Source organism: Macaca nemestrina, chromosome 15 (genome assembly GCF_043159975.1).
Source record: "Macaca nemestrina isolate mMacNem1 chromosome 15, mMacNem.hap1, whole genome shotgun sequence".
Classification (NCBI taxonomy): Eukaryota; Metazoa; Chordata; class Mammalia; order Primates; family Cercopithecidae; genus Macaca; species Macaca nemestrina.
The window spans coordinates 88339795-88363344 of NC_092139.1; the positions used below are offsets into that span (position 1 = coordinate 88339795).

The 23550-nt window shown below is 47.7% G+C and overlaps 1 protein-coding gene and 1 long non-coding RNA gene across 7 annotated transcripts in view; one reads left to right on the forward strand and one right to left on the reverse strand.

Annotated features, from left to right (window-relative positions):
- LOC105480636 (uncharacterized) overlaps positions 1 to 23532 on the forward strand; it is a 79081-nt gene extending 55549 nt beyond the window's left edge. For all 3 annotated transcript variants that reach the window (XR_011613922.1, XR_011613921.1, XR_011613923.1), the window contains 4 exons: positions 3281 to 3362; positions 13676 to 14025; positions 22234 to 22399; positions 23357 to 23532. This is a non-coding gene — a long non-coding RNA (uncharacterized lncRNA). The remainder of the gene's footprint in view (positions 1 to 3280; positions 3363 to 13675; positions 14026 to 22233; positions 22400 to 23356) is intronic.
- Positions 10216 to 21082, reverse strand: LOC139358669 (ral-GDS-related protein-like). Of its 4 annotated transcripts, XM_071080080.1 has the most exons (14): positions 20942 to 21082; positions 20364 to 20510; positions 20210 to 20224; positions 18172 to 18344; positions 16608 to 16801; positions 16161 to 16483; positions 15177 to 15392; positions 14702 to 14805; positions 14140 to 14209; positions 12509 to 12583; positions 11952 to 12026; positions 11337 to 11360; positions 10862 to 10983; positions 10216 to 10352 (listed from the first exon to the last, which is right to left on the reverse strand). In XM_071080080.1, the coding sequence occupies exons 1-14, from the start codon at positions 21080 to 21082 to the stop codon at positions 10313 to 10315; spliced, it is 1719 nt and encodes a 572-aa protein (XP_070936181.1). In that variant the 3' UTR covers positions 10216 to 10312. The 4 variants fall into 4 exon arrangements, with proteins under 4 accessions (XP_070936181.1, XP_070936180.1, XP_070936179.1 ...); XM_071080079.1 differs by lacking the exons at positions 20210 to 20224; positions 20364 to 20510 and having other exon boundaries at positions 20942 to 20971; XM_071080078.1 differs by lacking the exons at positions 20210 to 20224; positions 20942 to 21082 and having other exon boundaries at positions 20400 to 20567.
- Positions 23533 to 23550: the final 18 nt, after the last annotated feature.

The following is a 23550-nucleotide window of genomic DNA, read 5'->3' on the forward strand; positions in this document are numbered from 1 at the left end:
AGCCCCCAAGTAGCTGGAATTACAGTCACATACCACCATGCCGGCTAATTTTTCTATTTTTATTATAAGAGATGGTGTTTCACCGTGTTAGCCAGGCTGATCCCAAACCCCTGACATCAAGTGGTCCACCTGCCATTGCCTCCCAAAATGTTGGGATTACAGGCGTGAGCCACTGCATCTGGTCTTTTGAGAAATCTGTTGACTGTGAGTGCATTCAGGTTTGTCTGTTTTCTACCTGATACTGTCCAATGATAAATGTTTCTATTTTTATACCAGTTCCTTGCTGCCTCAGTAAGTATAGCTTTTTGATGTAATTTGACATCGGGGAGTGTGAGGCATTCAAGTGATTTTCTCTTTCTGGGAAGTGCTTTGGATTTTCAGGGTCTTCTATGGTTGTCTGAATTTTGCCATTGTCCATTTATAGTTTTAAAATTGGGTTTGTCATACATGTCCAAAATTAGGGGGTACAGTGGGATTTTGTTTACTTGCGTACTTCGAGGAATGATGAAGTCAGGGTGTTTTGCATATGTATTTCCATGTCTAGTTTTTATTTGTTTGCGGTGTGAACCTTCAGTGTTCCTCTCCTTTCTAGCTCTATTGAAAGAGATCCAGGTTTATCTGTGTTGCCACAAAGGACATTATGTCATCAATCTTTATTGTTGGGGCGTATTTTGTTGTGTCTATATACTAAAGTTCCTTCATCCCTTCATCAGTTGATGGACAGGTAGGTTGATTGCATACCTTGGCTATTGTGTGTAGTGCTTCGGTCAACCTGGGAAGGCAGCTATAGCTTCCATGGAGTGATTTCACTGTCCCTAAGTATATTCCAGCAATTCCACTGCTGGAATTGCCAGATGAAATGGCAGTTTCCTTTTTGATTGTTTGGGAAGCTCCAAGAGGTTTTCATAGTGTCTGTAGTAACAGTGATTTCTCCCAACAGTGTGTGAGAGTATCTGTTTATACAACTTCCTCCGGGGAATTTGTTTGAAATAATTGGTTTCTTTTATTTGTTCAAATTAGGGTGAGTGTGTATCTGAGCGTGGTTTTCATTTACAGTTTAGAGATGACTAGTAATGTTGAGAACCTCCCTTTTTACATGTTAGTGAATTGTGTATTGTCTTTTTAGTAATGTCTGTTCCGGATTGTGTCCCAGTTTTGGCTGGGTTACTTGGTTTTGTGTGTTTTGCTCCTCAGTGGTGTGGTAGTATCAGATACCATGATTCCTTATAATGTCCTTTGTATCTGAAGAATGCCTTCTGAGTGTTGGTTGGTGCATTGTTTCCTTTAATGTGCAGAACTTCTTCAGGTTTTTTTTTTTGTTTTTGTTTCTTGATTATTTTAGTTGTGATTTTTAAATTTTTATTTATTTATTTTATTTATTTATCTATTTATTTATTTATTTATTTTTTGAAATGGAGTCTCGCTCTGTTGCCCAGGCTGGAGTGGGGTGTCATGATCTTGGCTCACTGCAACGTCCGCTACGCAGGTTTGAGCGATTCTCTTGTCTGAGCCTCCCGAGTAGCTGGGACTACAGGTGTATGCAACCACTCCTGGCTAATTTTTGTATTTTTAGTAGAGACAGGGTTTCACCATGTTGGCCAGGCTGGTGTTGAACTCCTGACCTCAGGTGATCCACCTGCCTCGCCCTCCCAATGTCCTGGGTTTACAGGTGTGAGCCAGCACGACTGGCTAGCAGTGATTGTTTTTGTAAGGTAAAGTCAATAACAAAAACTAGAGTTTTTGACTTCTGTTGTTGGAAGTGGTTTTTTTCTGTTTTTCTCTTTTTTCTATTGTTTGCTTTTACATTCTGTGAGCTTAGATTAAGGTTTTCCTAAACTTAAGCTCACTCTGTGTTTTCCTTTAGCAGTTTTATGCTTTTAGGTCTTGTGTTTAGGGTTAAATGTATTTTGAGTTTATGTTTGTGTATTGTATAACATCAACGTCTTATTTCATTCTTTTGTATGTGGCTATCCAGTCATTTCAGACTGCTCAATTGAACAGACTGCTGACTCATCTCATCCTTTTTCCCCTTCTCTGAAAGCGCTAGGAGTACAGGTGCCACAGCACATGGCCTCATTGCATCTTCTAGGAGTTCTTTGAAAAAAATGTGTTGACTACATACAGGTGTGTGTTTAGTTTCTCTTCTGTCCCTAGGTTCATGGATTCATTTTTATGCCACTAATGTAATTTTTGGATGAGTGGAGGTGTTACATGTAATTTGAAATGGGGGAGTGTGCGGCCTCCAATTGAGTTTGTATTCCCTAGAATTGCTTTGCATATTCAGGTTCTTTGGGTCTTGAGTGGTTCCATGTGAATTTTTAGCCGTGTATTGTTAACATTTCATAAAACGTTTGTTTTATACTTCATGTCCAGAATTAGGGGTGCATTGGGACATTGTGATACTTGTTTGTATACCTTGAGTATGGATAAAATCAGGGAGTTTCCCATGCTTGTGACCACGTGTAGGTTTGATATCTTCAATGTGTGAACATTCAATATCCTCCTTGATAGCTACTTGGAAATCAGCATGACCATATTGTTAAGTATCATCGCCCTGCTTTGGAATGGAATACCAGAATGTATTCCTCTCCTGTAACTCTCTGTGTACCTATTGCCAATCCTTGATGTCCTCTCCTCCACCTAGTCTGTGGTGACCACTACTGTATTTTCACCTTTGGGGAGTTAAAGTTTTCAACTCCCACATGAGTGAGAACATGCAGCCTTGGTCTTTGTCTGCCTTTCTGCTTTGATTGAACATAATATCTGCAGGTGCAGCCATGTTGCTGGAAATGATAGGATTCCATGAATTTTGATGGTGCAAAAGTATTCCATTGTGTCTGTGTACAAGAGGTTCTTCATCCCCTCATCTGTGGATGGACAGGTAGGCTGATTTCTTATCTTGGCTTTTGGGCATAGGGCTGAATGCCACCTGGGATGACAGATAATCTCTTCCGTGTCCTGATCATGTGCTCTGTGTATATACCTAGGAATAGAACTGCTGGAGAAAATGGTAGTTGTAGTTTTAGGATTTCAAGGAACATCCAAGTGATTTCTTTAGTGTGCATACTAGTTCACCATTTCCCACCAGATGTGGAGACAAGTGCCTCCTCCGGAAATCCACACCTTGACTGGATTGTGTTTTCATATGTTTCAACTTTTTTTGTAGCATCCATTGCATGTAGAGTGAGATGGAATCTTGAGTGTGTTTTTTATTTTTGTGTGTGTATGATAAGTGGTACTTGCTATGTTATTGTGAATTTGTTGTTAATTTGTTGTGTAGGACTGGGCAGAGGACCTGAAGACATGAGGATGATGCACAGGTCAAAGAGAAGATTCTCACCATTGATGATGCACACAAAAGTGTAAGTGAAAATCACACTCAGATTTCATCTCACTCCAGTTAGAATGAATACTACCAATATTTGATAGCAGTTTTGTTTCTATAGAGAATGTGTGTGTGTGTATGTATACAACCCAAGGGTGCAAGGGACGTTTTCACATAGTATGTGTAGCATCATGATCAAATTATTGTCTCTGGCATCTCTGTGACATTCCATCATTATTATTTCTCCGTGGAGAGAATATTCAGAACCATATTTTTCAGCTGATTTTGAAAAAATTTTCTAGATTCTGTTGACCCTAGTCACCTAGTCACCCTGCTGTGCAATAGAACACCAGGACGGATTTCTTGTATCTGGGTGTCACTCTGTACCTGTTACCAATATCTAAGTGTGGTTTCAATTTACATTTTGCTATGGTTAGAGATGTTTGGCAAGTTATCATGAACTTGTTTCAATTTGATGTGTAAGACTGGCCAAAGAACCTGAAGACCTGAGAAGGATGCACAGGTAAAAGATTCTGAATCAGCATTACTGATCCTCATGAGAAGTCAATCAAAACCACACTCAGATATCATCTCACTCCGGTGAGAATGAACATTACCAAAATGGGACGGCAGTTTCATTGCCGTAGAGTACGTGTGTATAACCAGCGGGTGCAAGGGACCATTTGATCTGTGTAAAGGTAGCATCATAATGAAGTTGCAGTGTCTTGCACCTCTGTGAGCTCCAGAGTTATGATTTCTCTGTGGAGAGAATATTCACAACTGACCTTTGTAGCTGTTTTGAAAATTTTGGTTTTCTGTTCTTGCCTTTTGTTCATAATGGCGTACGGCTCTGTCCAGGTTTCTGGTAAGAGCATGGATGTTTTTTTTATGAGTGTGTAGTGTTCCGTGGTGTGTATGTACCACATTTTCTTTCTCTGATCCACTGCTGATGGGCACCAAGGCTGACTCCATGTCTTTACCATTGTGAGTAGTACTGCCGTGAACATACGAGTGCATGTGTGTTTTTCATGGAAGAATTTTCCCTCAGGTAGATCCTTAGGAGTGGGGTTGCAGCGTTGGGTGGTAGTTCTCTTTTAGGTTCTTTGAGAAATGTCTACACTGCTCCCCAGGGGATCTGAACTAGTTTGCATTTCCCCCAACAGTGGACCTCCATTTCTTTGCTCATCTGCCCCACCAGCCTCTGTTGTTGTGGACTGTGTGTCATAATTGCCATTCTGACCAGTGTGAGATGGTATCTCAGTATGTTTCTGATTTGCATTTCTCTGATGATCAGTGAGATCGAACATGTTTTCATGCTCGTTAGTTACTGGTACACCTCCTTTTAAGTGTTCGTGTTCCTTGCCCTTTTATAAGTTTTTTTTTTTCTTTCTGATTTTATTTGTTGAAGGTCTTTACGGTAAATTGTAGATATTAGACGTTTTTCAGATGCGTAGTTGTGGAATGTTTTCCCTCATTCTATAGGCTGTGTGCTGACTCTGTGGTTGTTTCTTGTTCTGTGCAGCAGCTCTCTTGTGTTTTAGGTCCCGCTTACCAGTAATTGTTTTTGTTGCCGTTGCTTTTGGGGACTTGACATATAAATGCTTTATCAAAGCCTCTGTCAAGAAGGGTATTTGCTAGATTCTCATGCAGGATTTTTTTTTTATAGTTTCAGGTATTGGATTTTTATGTATTTACGTATTTATTTACAGACCAAGTCTCACTCTCTCATACAGGCTGGAATGCAATGGAGTGATCTCGGCTCACTGCACCTTCCAGCTTCTGGGTTCAAGTGATTCTTCTGCCTCATTCTCCTGAGTAGCTGGGAGTACAGGCACGTGCCACCACGCTCAGCTAACTTTTGTTTTTTTCTTAGACATCAGCTTCACCATGTTGGCCAGGGTGGTCTCAAACTCCAGGACTTCAAGTCATTCGCCTGCTTCAACCTCCCAGAGTGCTTGGATTCCAGGAATGAGCCACTGTGTCCAGCCCAGCATTTTACATTTCAATCTTTGATTCATTTTGAGTTGCTTTCTGTACATGGTGAGACATAGGGGCCCAGTGTTATTTCTTATACATCTAGCTAGGCCACTTATCTCAGCACCACTTGTGATAGGGAGTCCTTTCTCCATTGCTTATTTTTGTTGATTTTTTTAAATCAAATATCGATGGTTTCAGGTGTGCAGGTTTATATCTGGGTCTTCTAATGTGTTCCACTGTTCTGTGAAACCGTGTCCCCAGCTTTTCAGTGAAAATGCCAAGCCATTACCTTGTCTATGGGTGTTTTCTTGGAGTGTTTCCTTTGTTTTAATGTTTTTTAAATACCTTTAGCAGCCTACATGTATGTATATCTTTTCTAAAATAATGCACACCCTATGTTTTCTTGTAGGAGTTTTGTGGTTTCAGAATTGAGTTTTAGGTCTTTAATGTATTTTGCATTGATTTTTGTGTTGCGTGACATAAGGGTCCTATTTCAGTGTTTTGTATGTGAATATGCAGTTTGCTCAAAATCATCTATTGAACAGGCTCTTTTTTTCCGATTGCATCTTTTTGGTGTTCTTTTGAAAAACGTGTTCACTATATGTAAATTGGGGTTGAATATTTGGTTTCCTCATTCTGTCCACTTTCTTAGTTTATGCTAATAAAAGATTGTTTGGATAATTATAAAAGTTTGTGTTTTTCATTCATGCGTTTAGCTTCTAAGTTTGTATTTTTTAACATAATTTGTATGTTTATTATAGACTAAAGGGTACAAATGCAGATTAGTTACTGTCTTTGGTATATTCCGTGACACTGAGACTTGGGGTCCAAGCAACCTTATCATGCAGGCAGTGGGTGGACCCACCAGATAGGTCTTCAGCACATACCTCATGCCTTCATCCTTTTTCATCGGATAGTCACCAGTGTCTGTTGTTTTCACTTTTACGGTAGGGTGTATTCAATGTTAGCTCCACCTTAGAAGTGAGAACATGTGGTATTTGGTGTTCTGTGTTTTCCTTATTTCTCTTTAGATAATGGCCTCCAGCTCCTTTCATGTTGCTGCCAAGGACATGATTTCCTTCTCTCTCTTTTTTTTTAATGGCTGCCTAGTTTTTTGTGGTATATATGTACCACATTTTCCTTTTCTGATCCACTGTTGATGGGTACCTAGGCTGATTTCATGTGTTTGCCATTGTAAATACTGCTGCCATGACCATTTGTGTGCATGTGTGTTTTGGAGAGCAGGATTTATCTTCCTCTGTATATACCCCAGTGGTGGGATTGCTGGGTCAGATGGTAGTTCTGGTTCAAGTTCTTTGAGCCATCTCTGAAGTGCTTTCCATGGTGTCTGAACTACTTTGCATTTTCACCAAAAGTGGACCAGTGTCCTCTTTCTCTGCTGCCTCGCCAGTGTCCTTTTTTTTTTTTTTTAACTGCGTTATCCCCATTCTGACCAGCGTGAGATATATCTCATTGTGCTTTTGATTTATATTTCTCTGATAATTAGGTTGAGCATATTTTCAATTCGTTGGTTGCTCATCACCATCTTTTGAGAAGTGTGTGTTTATATCCATTGCCTATTAATTATGAGGGTGGTTTTGCTAATTGATTTGTGTAAGGTCTTTAAGGTAGATTATGGATATTAGAACTTGGTCTGGTGCATAGTTTGGGAACATTTTCTCTCATCTTGTATATCATCTGTCTACTCTGTGGGTAATTTCTGGTGTTGTGTGGTGGCTCTTTAGTGTATTAGGTCCCACATGTCGATTATTGCTGTTGTTGCAGTGTCATGTGGGGTCTTAGGCATATAAATGCTTTGTCAAAGCTGATGTCAAGAAGGGTATTTCCTAGGGTCTCTTGTAGGATTTTAGTACTTTGAGGTCTTCCATTTACATCTTTCATTCATCTGAGTGAACTTTGGTACATGGTGAGAAGTAGATGCCTAGTGTTACTTACTCTTCTGCATATGGCTCGCCATTTATCCCAAGACTATTGAAAAGGGAGTTCTTTCCCCATTACTCATCATTGTGTATTTCATCCAGCATCAGGTGGTATGAAGTGTGTGGGTTTACAGGTTCTCTGTTCTCTTCCACTCATCCATGTGGAAGCAGGTCCCTAGAGTTTGAGTGCAGTTTCACATCAGGGAGTGTCATGCATCCAATGTAGTTTGGATTTCTCAGAATTTCTTTGGAAATGCAGGGCATTTCCTGGTCTCACATGAACTTCAGCATTGTTTATTTCTATGTCCTTAAAACCAATTTGCTCTCTAGTAAAGTTATACAATTAAAGAGTAGAGTGGGACATTTTAATCCATGCACATGTACCTTGTGTAATGATGAAAGCAAGGCATTGACTATCTCTGTTACCTTGTGTAGTAATTATTTATTAGTTCTCTGTGGTTGCAATATTCAGAATCCTTCTTTTCAGTCTTTTTTGGAAAATATGGTAGGATACAGTTAACTCTAGACATCCTGCTGTGGAGTAGAACAGCTGAATTTATTCCTGTCATCTGAGTGTAACATTGCATCCATTTCCCAGTTCCTGTGCTGCCTCCCCAACCCCCAGGCTCTCTTCACTACTGTGGAATGTTCTACTAGGAGATAAAGTCATTCAGAGACAAAGTTGATCTCATTCTCATAGGCATGGAATCATGCCGTGTTTATTTCTCTCTTCCTGGCTCATTTCATGGAAGATCATGTCCTCCAGGTTTCTGTACGTTGTTGCAGATGACATGGTTTCATGAATTTCTATGGCCAAGGAGGATTCCATTGTGTACCGCAGTTTCTTTATCCCTTTATCTGTGCACGAACAGATAGTTTGATTGGATACCTTCGCTATTGTGCATAGTGCTTCAATTGCCATAAGAAGGCCGATATTTCTTCAACATAACAGATTTCATGCGCTTTCTGTGTGTAACCAGTGGTGGTATTCCTAGCTGAACAGGTAGTTGTAAAATGTTTAAGGCACCTTCAACTGTTTTCCTTCGTGTGTATAGTAATGTACATTCCCACCAATAGTGTATAAAATCTCTTTTTCTGCACTTCTGCATTGGCCACTGCCTGTGAATGTATGGGTTTTTTCTTGTTTTTGGTAAGTTTCATCCTAATTAGAGAGAGAGGTATCTGAGTGTGGTTTGCACTTAGACATGTGTGTGATGATTAGTGAAGTTGAGCAGCTTCTCTTTGACCTGTCAGTCAATTTCATGATTACTTTTCAGATGTGCCTGTTGAGGTTCTTTGCCCAGTTTTAGCTTGGGTATTAGATTTTGTTCATTTTCCCAGAGTAGTGTTAGTTTCTCATACATGTTAGATTGCAATCCCTTTCACAGATATGTTTCTGCTGAACTTTCTTTCAATGTGTAGGATGCCTTCTTTTTTTTATTATTATTACACTTTATGTTCTAGGGTACATGTGCACAACATGCAGGTTTGTTACATATGCATACATGTGCCACGTTGGTGTGCTGCACCCATTAACTCATCATTTACATTAGGTATATCTCCTATTCTATCCCTCCCCCAACCCCCGGACCCACCACAGGCCCCAGTGTGTGATGTTCCCCTTCCTGTGTCCAAGTGTTCTCACTGTTCAATTCCCACCTATGAGTGAGAACATGTGGTGTTTGGTTTTCTGTTCTTGCGATAGTTTGCTGAGAATGATGGTTTCCAGCGTCATCCATGTCCCTACAAAGGACATGAACTCATCAGGATGCCTTCTTTAATGGTTCATTGTTTCTCTTTCCCATGCGGAAGCTCTCAAATGATGTATAGTCCCGTGTGTTTGTATTTATATTTGTTAGCAGTGATTTTTGTGTCCCATCCAAAAAGAACAAAAAATAAGAAAGAAAAAGTAATGCCAAATCAATTGCATGGCCTAAGGGTTTGCTGCCATAGATACTTTTTGCTGTTGTTTTCTTTCTTTTTTGCAAACTGCATGCATAGACACAAGTTTTGCTGAAATAAACTCCCACTTTTCTTATAGGAGCTTTGTGGCTCCAGGACTGGATTGAAGTTTTTATTTTGTGTTGATTTGGGGGTATCATATTTCAGACCCTGAAATGTTGATTTCTTTGACTTGTTTTTGTCTGATATACCACAATGGGGCTTGTGTTCTTGTGTTCAAATTAAGCTGTGGGACATCCTTTAGATATTGGGTTCAAACAATTCTCTCCTTCCTTGATGTTCCCTTAGGGGAGAGGTGTCAGAAAGTCTGGGAAGATCCATAGTGGGAAAAGTTTATCTGTATTTCCTGGAGACTCATGACCAGCTCCCTTGTGCACAGGACTTCTGGAGAAGGCCAGCCCTACCACCTGCATAAATACCTCCCATCTCCAGTCCTTCAGTAAATATTTAAGTGATTCATTAAATATTTACAACTTAAAAAAGTAGAGTAACCCAGTGGAACTTGAATTTAACTAGAATTTAAGTTTGAGAGTAACTGGTCAGTAGAACAAGTGACATAGGTTGGGTGACATACTGTGTTTTTTCAGTGTTTTTTTGTTTGTTTGTTTTATTTTTTGTTTTCCTTAAACAGAGTTAGCAATAATTAATTTGAATAAAGAAGGAAAACATTAGACGGTTGGCAGGTGTAACGCGAACGCTATTCCATGACTTGTTCAGCCATAGCCTCAATTTGACATGCTAGACGATGAATCCTAAAGACTGGTATACGGTTACTGCACTGGAGTTACTGTTCTCATTCCAACAACTATAGAACATTCTGAATAGTGTTTTAAAATTTTATTTTAACAAAAGCTAAGAAAAAAAACCGTTACTTATACATTAAAGAAAATAAACATAAAATGGTTTCCCGCCTGACATGCAAAAGTCCCATGACCTGATCCTGGCCAGCAGGAGTATCTGGTATTGAGGAGCGGGGTCAAGATGTAGCTGAGCTGCTAGCCACCTAGATGTGATTTCCTGGTGTCTCGGGTCTGGATGAAGGATGATGCAGAGCCGGTGTTCTGGCCAGCATCCCAATAGGGCCCAGCCACTGCAGGATGTTTCCAGCCTACTGGGATTCGGGCTCCAGCTGACAGGACAGCTTGTAGCTGCAGGACAGAGAGGCAGCTGTGAGGCCACCATGAGCCACACATCGGGTCCCTTCTCATTGCCTGCCCAGCTGGAATCCTGGGTCCCCAGCAGTCCCCATGCAACAGGGCTTGATGCTGGCGGTGGAGTCATGGCCATAGGCTCTCTGCAGCTGTCCACAGGAGAGCCTCCTCTAGGCCAGGTGGGGTGGCTGACACCTTTACTGTCAGTACTTTGGGAGGCTGAGGTGGGTGGATTGCTTGAGGCCAGGAGTTTGAGACCAGCCTGGACATCATCGTGAAACCCCACCTGTACCAGAACAACAACAGGAGAACAACCGCACAGGGTGGTGGATAGCAGTAGTGCCAGCTGCTTGGGAGGCTGAGGAAGGGCTTGAGCCCAGGAGGCAGATGTTGCAGTGAGCAGAGATGGTGACACTGCAGTGCAGCCTGGGCGACAGAGCCAAACCACATTTAAAAAAAAAATGGAGAGCCTTCTCCCACCCTCTGCCCATGTGCCAGGCCCTCACCTCTCCTTTTCACTGAGCTGCTCCATTCTTGAGAAACAAGTGACAAATTTCTGCAGAGGCCGAAGCCTGTAATTCATGGCAGCCACTTGGAGCAGCTGCATTTCTTGCAGAACTCGGACCTCCTAGAGACAGAGGACAGGATGCTGACAGGGCCTGGGTGGAAGACACTGAGGGGACCTTTGGCAGGCAGGGAGAAGGGGCTGGTCCCTGGGACCATTCTGTGAAGGGGCCCCATGCAGCCCCCAGCCTGTTCTCAGAGTTGGATGTGAACAGCCCCTCCTGCAGGAACTGGTCTTTGATTCCAGTGCCTTTCCCACTCTCTCCACTGGGATAGGTCTCCTCCTCCTCCTGTGTGTGTCAAACCCTCCCAGTAAACCTAAGATGTAGAGGATGGAGCCAGGGAGTGTCCTGCCCAGGGTGGACTGTGACGTCCACATCCCCAACCTCATCCAACGAGAATGCCCCAGCTGTTCACCTTCTTCCTCTTGTTGCTGTTGCCCTGGAAGTCAGATAGAGCCCATCAGAAAGGTCCCTGGCCCACAACAGCCCCACCCCATCCCTTCCCATGCTGCACTACTGCCAGGGCCACCAGGGTCAGGGGATGTGCACATGACAGAACTTGAACCTGCCTCAGGCTCTGGGCTCTAGGGCAGGGGTCATGGGAACTGAGGCTCAGGGACCTTCTGCCCCAACCCTCTGAGATGACAGACAGAGAAACTGAGGTCTCTCGTAGAAAGAAAGTGCTCAGTGACCCTGGAATTGCCTGCCCTTGGAAAGGCTCAATTTCACCCTCCTATTATGGGACTACCCTAGGGAGAGGCTGAGTCCAGCTCAGCCCACAGCTCAGCATCGTTGCAGTCAGGCAGCTCTGCAGCTTCACCACTCAGGGATAGGGACTGGTGACTGCCATGGAGCCTCTGTCAGTCAGAGGTAATGAGATGGGCCTGGCACCCCCTCCCACAGGAGCAGCTGTGAGACTCTCAGGAGAGGAGGTTTTCCAAGGGCTAAGATCTAAGGGCTCCGTCCGGGCCCCTCTCCTCCCAAGCCTCAGGATCCTGGTTCCCAAGCAGCCTGCCCCAGGCTCACTCACATCCAGATCATCCGGGATGGCCGAATCCAACCTGTGTAACTCAGTCAGAAAATCCCCCAGGAAGGGGACCACGCCCTGTGCCATGGAGGGGTGGGGAGGTGGGAGGGGTAGTGGTGATGAGTATTGACCCTGAGGTGCCTGCCCAAGGCCCTGTCCCATGAAATCCCATCAGCCCCTGTCTCCCAGAACCCCCCTCCCCAGGTCTCCCAGTTGTAGCAGCCAAAGACCCTCAGCTGCCTTTCCCAATTCTCTGCCTCCTCTATTCCAGCTGACCTCCAAGTCTGGCAATCACTCCTAGTTACCTCTATGGTGGGATTTTAACAAGTCACAAGGGCCTGTGGTCCCAGCCTTACCCTTCCCCACATCCACTCTGAGTTCTGCTTTCCCAGACCCTTGCTCTGGTCTCTCCAATGGAGGTTTTCCAGGCCCAGTGGACATAGGAGGACAGGGCTGGGGAGGAAGCCCCGGCTGTGTTGATATGGAGGTCTCCAGCTGGTGGGGAAAAGAGCCCTGTCCTCTGATCCCCTGCGGTCCCTCCATGCCACAGTCTCACTCACCTCCTTCTGCCTCCGCAGCCTCATCTGGGCTCTCTGGGGGTTCCTCTCCTGGGTGGCCACCTTAAAGCTCCCCGCCTGCCAGGTGTCAGGGACAGGGACAGTGAGGCTGTCTTCCCTTCCCCCAGTTACACCCCAGCCACCCCACACTTGGAACCCCAGGGACTGGCGTGAGTCACCTGGTACAGTGTTCATACCACTGGCCAGCTCCACACTCCCTGTGTGTGTCACCCAATCATGCAGCCAGGCCTCCCTGAGACTGTTTCCTCTTCTGTAAAGAGCCATGAAAACCACTGCTACCTCACAGGGCCTCCTGAGTACTGTTTCCTGTAGCTGTTGTCATTGTTCTCCCCCTCATCCCTCTGAGGAAGAACCATTCAGGAGCACCCTCCAATTGCTTTCTTTTCTCGAACCTCATTTCCACCCTGTGAGGCCTGCACTACAGGCTCAGCATCCCTTCATTTTCCAGATAAAGAAACAGAGACCAAGAGTGGGCAGTGACTCCCCAGGGCCCCAAAAGAGAGAGCACCTCCTCCCCCTACTGGAGGCTCTGTCTCGGCTGCCTTCACCCCACATCCCAGCACCACCACCCATCAGGGTCTTGTTCTCTGGAGTCTCTGAGTGTCTAGGACTCCAGCCTTGCAGAGTCGTGATGGGAAACAGACAGGGCATTTTAGGAGACCTGGTTAAATGGCTCCTGCGTATCTGAGCCCCACCGGAGTCTCTGCCACACAAACTGGGTTTGCGCCATGCCAAATCCACGGTTTGGCCTCGTCAGTGATCCCCCAGGGGAGTTCCGTGCACAGAACTCTCTCTTCCTCCACTCAGGATGTGGCCTCCTGAGGCGACATCTCTGACGGATATGGCAGGGTTTTCCAGAATCCTGGGTGGGGTGGCATGTTGCCTTCTCATTTGCATGGAGTTTCGGAGATCTGGTTGGGGAGGATCCCCTAGGAATGCATGGATCCCCCAGATACTTGTCATGAGCCTTTGTCACTGCTAATTGTTGAGAATCCTGTGACACGACCATTTTCAGATGTCTGCCAAGGGCAGAGCGGGGAGTCCCAGCAAGCACATACATGTGTCCTGAGTTTGCCCATTGGTACCCATAGCTGGGCAGTCTACTGGACTCCCTGGCACATGAGCTTCCTCTGTTGTTGTTTCCCCCAGTGTGGGCTGCAGTCCCTGCCCATGGAGGTGCGCTGCAGACAGATGCAGCAGCAGAGGCCTGGCTTCCTGAGGAATTGCTGCCAGTTTGAGGAAGGAAGAATGTCCCACCTACAATGACCACCCACCAGCCTGGAGGAAGCTCCATGCCAGCAGCATTGACCAGCGTGGGAGCCAGAGCCCTGCTAATGCTGCAGCTCATCACCCCCGCTCAGAAGCCCAGCAGCCATTGCCACATCCCATTTCCAGGACCTCCTGTCCCCGTGCCCCCACGCGCCCATGGACCCACACACCTCTCCTCCTGTTTGCCCAAAGTAGGCCTGGAGGGAATTTTTCAAGTGCACTTTTTGTAGGTAAGTCAAAACATTACAAAATAACCACTGCACACCGGGTCCAATGCCCTTCCAAACTCACTCTTTTTTCAGACCCTTAAACACTTGTGCCGCATCTCCCAGACTCCACTGTACCTTGATCAGCAGGTCCCTCTTCACTGCCGTGTCCTTTTTGCAGAGTTCTTTTAGATATTTTGTGCTCTTGCTATTGACAGAGGAAAGAAAAAAGGGTAAATTTGGGAATCACGGGGGAGATTTGTGAGTTCCAATCCCTTTTGTTTGAAAACTCAATGAATCTCGGCTTCCTGCGTGAGAGTTTCCAGTGGGGTCGTCTGATGACAAGGGCTCCAGAGGACCAGGGTGGGACTGTCATGCTCCTCCCCTGGCCCATCTCCACTTCACATGAGCCCCTGCGTGTTCACAGTTAGCTTCCAGCTGGACACAGTTCCACTGCTGGGTACAAACACCTGAAAGCCTCCAATTGGCTCCAGTCTGTGCCTGATGGTTAAAAAACCTTCCTCCTGAGTTAGAAATCCTTGCCTAGGAGTCCAGGGCAGCTTAGTGAGCACACCCACCAGCCCATCCCTACCTCCACCGTCCCTGTTCTCCAAGAACCTTTCAGAGTCGTTGAGGGCACATGGGGAGACCTATGGGTCCCTAGGTCAACTCTGGTGCTCCCGTGGAGGGAGCTCCTCACCTGGACACTCCTGCCCACGTCTTGTGTAGCCGATGTATTGGGTTGCTGCGCAGAGCAGAGACGATGGCGTGCACCGAGGAGAAGTTGTTGAGGCGTAGGCACTCCTGGAGAGGGAAGAGTGAGCTGTGAGGTCCAGAGTTGGAGTCCGACCCACTTCAGCCTCAGCCCCCTCTGCTGAGATCTCCCTTCCTGAATGAAGCAGAGGCCCAGGGAGCCTCAGGAGGGTACACCTGGGGCTGAGTGAATGTCACTCATCTAGGAAGATTTCAGTTCAACCCAAGGAAGATCCCAGGTCAGAAGTGAGCAGCCACTACTGGGCCATGGGGGTCAAGGTCAGGGAAGCTCTGGGAAGAAGGGCCTAGGGGATTGCAGGGCTCAGGCTAGAGATGCAGATGCCAATCCTGAAAGCCGATGGCGGAGAAGAGGCAGTTCCCCATTTTGAGAGAGGGAATCCCAAGGCCCAACCATGGCTTACCCTGGCCACCTTGATCCAGTGCTCTACCACCCTGGCCCTGTCCTGGGCCCTCATGCTGTGGTCCCCGAGGCAGGAGGTGGTGACACAGTTGGTGAGCCTGTTGAAGTGTGCAATGGTGGCACAAACTGTGGGTGCCACGTGCTCACTCCCCTTCTGATGTCGTTGGTCCCAGATGGAGCCCATGCATTCGTAGAGTTCCACCTTCTTGAACAGCTCCTTTGGGGGAGGAGGAGAGTGTCACGGACACAGCACAGCCCAGCTCAGAGTCACCCACAGTCCCAGGCAGGAAGTGAGCTCACAGTCATCCACAGTCTCTGGCATGAACAGAGCTGGAGCTCAGAAAGCTTTAAAATATGCTCCAGACCTGTGGGAGTCCCTGCATTTGGTTTTCTGCCCACCGAGGGCCCTGAATGCATCATGGCCCAGAACCCAACAAGGGTGGAAAGTGAGAGTGACGTTTTCTTCCAGGCCATTCTCACTCCAAGAAGTAGAAGGTGGCTCAGGCCTGCCCATCCTGAGGCCTCTACTTCCTCCCATCCCAATCAGCCCTCTACTCCTTCTCTCCATACCGGTGCAGTTTCCTTGCAGCAACTGCAACCTTGGGCTCTGTTTGGGTGTCTGCCATAGAATCTAATATGCATGAGATACCTAATAAGTGCTGAGAGTAGTGAGGCTCCTGAGCAGCTGGGTGAGTGACCCATGGCCCTGCCTGCCCCTCAGTGATCACCTGCCCTGTCCTGCTTTCTGTCCATCCCCTGTCATTCAGTCTGCACAGTCACTCTGTGCAACTGGTATGGGTGATTTCCCATTTCTGCTGTCCACATGCAGACAGGGAAGGCTTGTGGGTGAGGAAACTCATCCAGATCTCATGGTTGGTAAGAAGTGGGGCTGAAACTGGACCCAGGGCATTGGCTGCTCTTCAGGGAGAGGCTGGTCTGAGACAGCTGGTGCCAGACGCACAGCCTGCAAAGCCCAGCTGCTCACCGCATCTATGAGGGTCAGCTGCTCTGCCAGCAGCCTGGGAGGGAAGGTGGTGATGTCAGGCCGCTCCTCAGTGTGTTGGCTCTTGACAGTCCCGGGACAGGGACAGGGACAGGGGGACTCTGGGGCTGACTGTGGCTCCAGCACTGTTCCTGGAGGGGGCCCTTCCCCTGGTGCTGGTGCTGGTGTTGAATGTCGATATCCTTGTGCATCCAGGGCTACAGGTGACTCTGGCTCCAGAGCAGGCGGCAGTTCCGCCAGCAGTGGTGGCGCTGGCTCCAGGGCCAGCATTGTTAATGCGTGTTGCCCAGGAGGTGGAGCAGGATCTGGAAAAGGAGAAAAGGTCACCATTCCAGTCACTCCTCACTGGGATTTCCAAGTATAGAAATGACTGGATGGAAATTGAGGGAATTGTACCCCGAAAACACCAGCCCCGGAAAGTCTTCTCACCATCTGGCTTGGCCTCCTTGGGCTCCGGAAGCACCAACTGGCCTAGGACAATTCCCTGATGGTCCTCCAAGCCCAGTCCAGGCCAGGTGAAGGTCCTGAAGGCCAGCTTTATCCAGAAAGATGACCGTTGCAGGGCCTGGCAGCAAACTGAAGTGTTTTCAGGGGGCCAGGTGAACAAAATGGAGCCGGTGGTGCTGGTGATGGAGTGGACAGCTGAGTCAGAGGCCTGGCCTTCTCCCACACAACCCTCCAGGGCACCCTTGTGTGGTTCTGGGTCCCTGGCCTCTTGCTGCCTGTGTAGAGGACAGCCCCACCCTACCCCAAGCCATCAGTGTTGTCCTGGAAGGGGCAGACCTGGCCATGTAGCAGGGCTGTACGGACCCTTCTGCACCCCAGCGTCCCACTGACATTCTCTTCCCAATGGCCCTGGAGCACAGCACTGTGCAGCTGGGCACTCAAGACTGCAGCTCCAGGCAGATTTGTGAGCAGCTTGCTCATTAAAGCTCCAGCTCTGGTCCTGCGGTTAGGAGGGTAGGGGCAGATGTTGGGTGGAGGAGGACAGGGAGAGCTGGGAAGGCACGGTGCTGGGGATGGGTCTCTCAGTGGCCAGTTGTGACCTCAACCTCACGTCTCCTTTGCAAGGGACCTAAGTCTCCATTTACAGAACTCACTATTTGCCTCGTGCAGGGGAAGTCCCCAGATGTCAGCCTTGTTGTGGGAATTACAAGACATATGAACCCCAGGGCTCCTTTAGTCTCTCCCCAGCCAGAGTCCACATATTTCCCCCCATGTTTTGTGGGTGAAGAGGCCCTTCAGAACCCTAAGTCCCCCCAGTTTATACTTGTTGGGCTCCGTCATTCTAGTCAGGATCTGGGAGGATGCCACCATACGTAGAGGAGGCCATGAGGGTTTCACCTCTAACATTCTGAAGATACCATTTGTTTATTGTGTCTACTGTGAGCACCTGACTCTGGGTAGAATTGAGGTCCAGGGATTGTCATCTGCCTTGTTTATGAAATTATGCCAAGTCACAAGAAGAACGATGCACAAATGAAGTGTTTTGTATGTATGTGTTGAATGAGTGAACCCCAACCATTGGAGAAACTCAGTGAGCCTCTCCAGATGTCAGAGAGGGCCTGTGGCTCCTTTCTCAGCATGAAGGGACCCCACTTCTGTCTGTATCAAGGAGAAAGTCCAGCCAGAAGGAAACTCAGACATCGTTTACTAATGCCATTGCAGACTTGCTTTCTATGTGCCTTTCCAAACAGGAAGAGAGATGGGCCATTGTGGCAGAATGCTGAGAGCTGCTTCAGTGAGGGGGAAGAGAAAAGTAATAAACATGAATCACAGCACCCACAGCAGATTGTCCACAGTTTTAGGCTCTAGGGACCCCTTTGTTTGCTGTGTCTTAGATCATTCAGTCCCTACAAGAACCCTGTGCGGTTCATCTTCTCATTACTCCCTGTTCCAGAGGAGCCAACTGAGGCTCCAAGAGGTGCATCTTCAAGACACAGCCAGTAGGGGACAGAGGCACCTCGGTGCCTTGGAGGGGATGGACACTCACCTTCTAACCAGTAGTTCCAAAAAGTGTGGCACGGTGATAAAGTCCCAGGAGGGACCCAGGCAGGTGGCATAGGAGGAGATGGGTTTAGTTAGAAAGGCTGGAACCAGGGACTCCAACAGCTTCTCCCTTGTGCTGGGCTGGAAAGTTGGCATCCTGCAGATCTCATTTTCATACTAGGGGGACAAGGAGGGACATGAAAGTCAGTGGTAACACCATGAACCACCAGAGGATCGGGATCTGGAACTCACACCAAGAAGCATCAACCCTTCAGGGACTTGTGCATGTGGAGAACCTGGGTGCCCATGGTGAAAAGGGTTCTAGGCTTTCAAGGTAAAATTGCATGTGAGGATGGGGAAGGATAAAATGATTCATGCCTTCAAGGCATCAGCATGGTGAATGTGAGCTGTGGGGCAACAGCACCCTCTGTATCAACAGCCTGCATGAAGAGCATCATCCCTGCACTCCTCAAAAATCACCCTCATGGTGGAGAAGAGAAGACGCGGGCTTTTGAATGTCAGATGCTTGCTCAGCAGCACCCGGGTCAGAAGAGAGCACCTTCCACAGGGAGGACTGGATGAAATTCCCTCTAGGCCACCTGAGGCTCTGCTTCTTATATGGAAGGGAAGGGTCTGGGGAGGTCTCATCCCCTCCTTATTTTAGTGACAGCACACCGGACAAGATGCTCTAGAAGAACCCTTTGACTTAAAGGGATATGATTTTGTTCTTTAACATGAATGTGAGTCTGGAGAAACAGCTACGGCCATCCCAGCCCTGGTCAAGGGGAAAGTGCCGGAAGACTCCAGGGTGGGAGGAAGCGCATCCCAAGGCCCAGGGTCTGCCAGGCGACTCGTGGAAGAGAAAACGCAGGCAGGTATTGAAAGCGGGAAAGGTTATGGAAATGTATGGTTTAAAGTGGAAATGAAACAAGGTGATTCTCTCTGCCACACAGACAGCAGATTGACAAAAAGTTAAGAACATGTTAGTATTCAGGGGAGGTTGTGTTCAAAGAAGCAGCTACGTTCAGAGGCTGCTGGTGACCCTGTGAGCAGCTGGAGCCTTTTGGAAAGTCAACTGGCTACACCTGTTGAAACTTGCTATCTGCACATCCTTTCACCCAGATTTCCCTTTCCCAGGTGTGTGTCTTCCGCAGGGGATTTGTCTATTTTATGGGTTGAATTGTGTCCCCTCCCCCAAATGTAACTGTTTCTATTCTCAACCCCAGAGACTTAGAATGTGACTGTTTGGACACAGAGTTCTCCAAGAGGTAATTCAGGAGAAGTGAGTTCATTAGGGTGGCCCCTAAGTTAATAGGCCTGGGCTTCTTACAAGGAGAGGTGGTCAGCACACAGAGCACTTCAAGAGAAGACCCTGTCCTGACTGAGATAGAAGTCAGCCATCTCCACGACAAGGAGAGAGGCCCAGAGAAACCACCCCAGACTGACAGCTTGACATTGGGCTTCCAGTCTCCAGAATTGTGAGGAACCAGATTTCTGTGGTTAAGCCCTTCAGTCAGCGTGCATGTTATGGCAGCCCTGGCAAACTCCAGCCTATTAGGACACACATAGGATTATGCTCCCTGCAGAAAGGCTGCCTAGAAAGGGAATTTTATCACGACAGGCTCCACCAGCACTGAGAGGCTGACCCGCTGTGGAGCATGGCCTCCCTTAAGGAATATTACAGTGACATGCAAGAGTGCAGCAGCTGCCCGGTGTGTCTGCAGGGATGAGTTCTGTGAGATGACACTTTCAACACAGATGCATAGAGTAGCTTCACCTTCTTTTGTTGTAATCACCACCCCCCCCAACTTGTTTGTGTAGAAGTGTTGGATTTTAAATCCTGGAAGAGGTCAACAGGGCAGGGGAGCTGCCTGTTGCTGGACATACACTTAGGGTGGGGAGTTAAAATGATAACAGTATGAGTATGTGCTACAATGTTACCATCATACCCAATTCTTGTAGCAACATGCTGAGATACTCCTGGCATAGCATCAAGTGAAAACAGGATTTTCTCTGATCTTCCTCTGATAGGTGAAAGGGACTTTGCCTGTAACCAAGTTGCCACTGGGGACTAATGGCAGCCAGATTCCTTTGGGAGAGGACAGTGGCTCACTCAAGTGTGAAAGCCCTAGGACAGAGCCTAGGGAATCCCCATATTCGTGTTTGAGTCCTGGGCCCACCCTGGTTTTCTGGAATCCCTGTCTGTGGAGACCCTTCTGTGTCCAGTCTCACCCCAGACCAGCACTGGCCGTGGTTGGTAGCAGGGGGCCCCTGCCCTTCTTTGAAGAAGATGGAGAAATGGAATCCATCCAACAGCTCCTGCTTGATCTGCTGTGTGGAGCTCTGCAAAGAGAGTGAGCCAGGCGAAGAGGTGTCAGTGGCCTGCCTGGCTGACCCCATAGTGGGACACCCCCATTAGAACTCCTCCCTGGCGCCCCCTTCCCCAACAGGATTGGGCACATAGGAGCATCTGCGTAGACCTCCAGCCAGAGGAGCTTGAGATCTCTGGCAGATGACAGCTTGAGGTCCTGGGATTCAGATCTGAGCAGACAAACTGTGTCCTCGACACTCACCTTCCCATCCTGAAGGCATGGTCTGGGCTGTGAACCTGACATACTGACCAGGCTCCCAACCCCCGACAACCTACCTGCTCCTGTCCAGGGAGGGCCCCTCTTCTCCTGTTTCCCCCAAACACATGGGGAGGGGCTCAGCACTGCCCTAGTGGGCACAGTTGAGGCCTGGCCTGGACGGGCCTGCCCTGGGCCCTGTGTTACCTGTGGGTGCCTTCTGGCAAAGGGCCAGAGGTGTCGAGGGTGAGGGTTGTACCAATGTCTATATTCTCGAGAAACAGTCTCATTTTGGCCTCTGCTGCGACGAGGAGGTCGGCAGCATGTTGGGACACAGCAGGAGAACATGTTGTTCTCTGGAGTGTCGACTATCAACTGAGCTGGAAATGGGGCTGTGTGTATAATATGGGTGCCTAGTTACCAGAATTCTAAGTTCTGTTGGGGTCTGTCAGTAAGGAAGTGAGGTCACATCTTGTAGGTTCCATCCTGTAAGCACCTCCTTTCCATAAGACCTACTCAAAGGCCCCACTGGGCTTCTGGCCGCTCACTCTCCCCCATCAACTCCTTACCTTTCACCATTATGCCAAAGTGTGCCCCTTCAGCACCTTGGGAAGACCTGGATGTAACCAGGCTCCCAGGTTTGAGGAGATAGTTCTGGGTCAAACAACCTTTATCTTAGCAATTGTGAGACCCTGGAGAACTCCTTTGGTGTTTTGGGGCCTCCCCAGCATGCACAATGGGGGTTATGCTAGCATCTCCTTCCTAGGGAACTCATGAGGTGTGTTTGAGATAGATTTATAAAACTCATGGTGTGGTGTTCCCTGTAGATACTGCACACACTTACAGATGGAAGAAATACAAGAAGGGGTGAGAGGTAGCATAGAAGAGAACTCCAGTGGGACTGGGGTCCGCAGTATGTTCTCAGGAGAAGACACTTTTGCTCTGGGCCTCGTCTGTCATTCTACAACAGTGGAGATTGAGATTAAATGAAATTCAGACCTCCACCTCTGACATTGTACCTTCCAGTGCCTTCTCGTCTTATTTAGGCCCAGATCCTGTGCCTCATCTCAGCCTAGGGTGGGCAGCATCCACAAAGACAGCATTGAGGGGTTAGTGACTCCCTTCTGAATGATGGTATATGACACAGATGATGGAGTCGCACTTCTGGGCTAGTTCAGGATGTTACAACAAAGAGCCATAGCCTGGGGATCTGATCAAAAACAGAATTATGTTTCTCCCAGTTCTGGAGGCTGGAAGTTGGATATCAGGGTTCCAGCCTGGTCAGGCCTTAGTGAGGACTCCCGCCCCATCACTGAGCTTTTACAGTGCTGTCCTTTCCTTGGAGGATGGCTCAAATTTAGGAGCATGGGTAGACCTCCATTCAAACCCAGCTCCCACTTGTAGCTTGGTGATCTTGAGGAAGTCATAGAACATCCCTGTGCCTGTTTTCTCCTCTGAGAAATGGCGTTAGTGAGAATTGCTTCCCTTTTTAATCACAGAAAATAAAGTATGCAAAGAAGTAAACTCGGTGCCATTGGGCAGAGAGTGAGAGCCCAGCAAACCAGAGAGATCAGCTTGCCCACATCAGTGATGACGACTGTGGAGAGTGGGTGAGGCTGGGGCAGGAAGCAGGCCAGCCTGCCAGAGCCCAGGAACGGGTGAAAGGTAAGAGTGAGCCCCTCAGTCTGAATTCTCAGGGGACACAGACATGCAGGGGCTGTAGGGAGCATAATCATCAGGTCTGCTCTCATTCCCCTCTTTCCCTCCGTATCTGACATGGTCCCAGGGCCCCTCTCCCTGTGTTTCCTCTCTGCCCTGCTTTCTTCCTGGCTGCCCTCCCAGGACTCATTTTTGGCCCTGATCAGGTGGAGTCTTGAGGTAACTATAGGTCTGTTAGTAACTCCTCTGAGCTTCAACCCACCGTTTGTTGAGACCTCTGAGCTTAGTCAGAGCCCTCCTCCTGCTGGGACCTGAGAGAGGGCTGGAGGGAGCTGACAGGGCAATGGCAGTTTTTCCTGGGGCTGCCGCTCCAGGGCCCAGTGACAGGTATCTGCTGAAGTGGAGCTTTCTTTTGGGTCTCTGGGGTTCTGAGGTGTGATTTTCCCTCTGAAGACAGGCGGAGCCCCTGGTGGGTGCCTTCGCCTCAGAAATGGGTCCCCCTGAGCTGGGAGCTGTGCTCTAGCCTCCGTGTGCTAGGACACCTCTCACCTGGCCCTGCCCATTCTGGCTTCTGAAGCCCACAGAGAGGGTCTGTAGAAATTGTTAGATATGAAAGGGCTACAAATAAGTCACAGGAAGTATATTTACATAACTCAGTGGTTTTCAGCCATTACTGTACTTTTATTCAGCAGAGGAGATATTTTAAAATGCGAATACTCTGTGTCACCCTGCGGAGATTTGGATTTATTTGATGAGGCAGATGAAAGGCATCTTTGGTTTTTTGTTTGCTTGTTTGATTGTAACAGGATCTTGTGCTGTGGCCCAGGTTGTAGCGCAGTGGCATGATCATGGGCACTGCAACCTTGACCTCCCAGGCTCAAGGAATCCTCCCTTCTCAGCCTCCCAAGTGGGTGGGACTATGGGCATATACCACCATGCCATGCTAATTTTTGTGTTTTGTAGAGACAGGATCTCACTATTCCACCCAGGCTGTCCTTAAAGTCCTAACCTCAAGCTGTACTCCTGCCTCTGCCTCCCACAATGCTGAGTTTACAGACGTGAGCTACTGTGCCTGGCCCTGTATCTTTTAAGAGCTTCCCTAGTGCTTTGAAGAGGCACCCAAGGAAAGAAGGCTTTGCTTACAGAGGCTTGTGGAA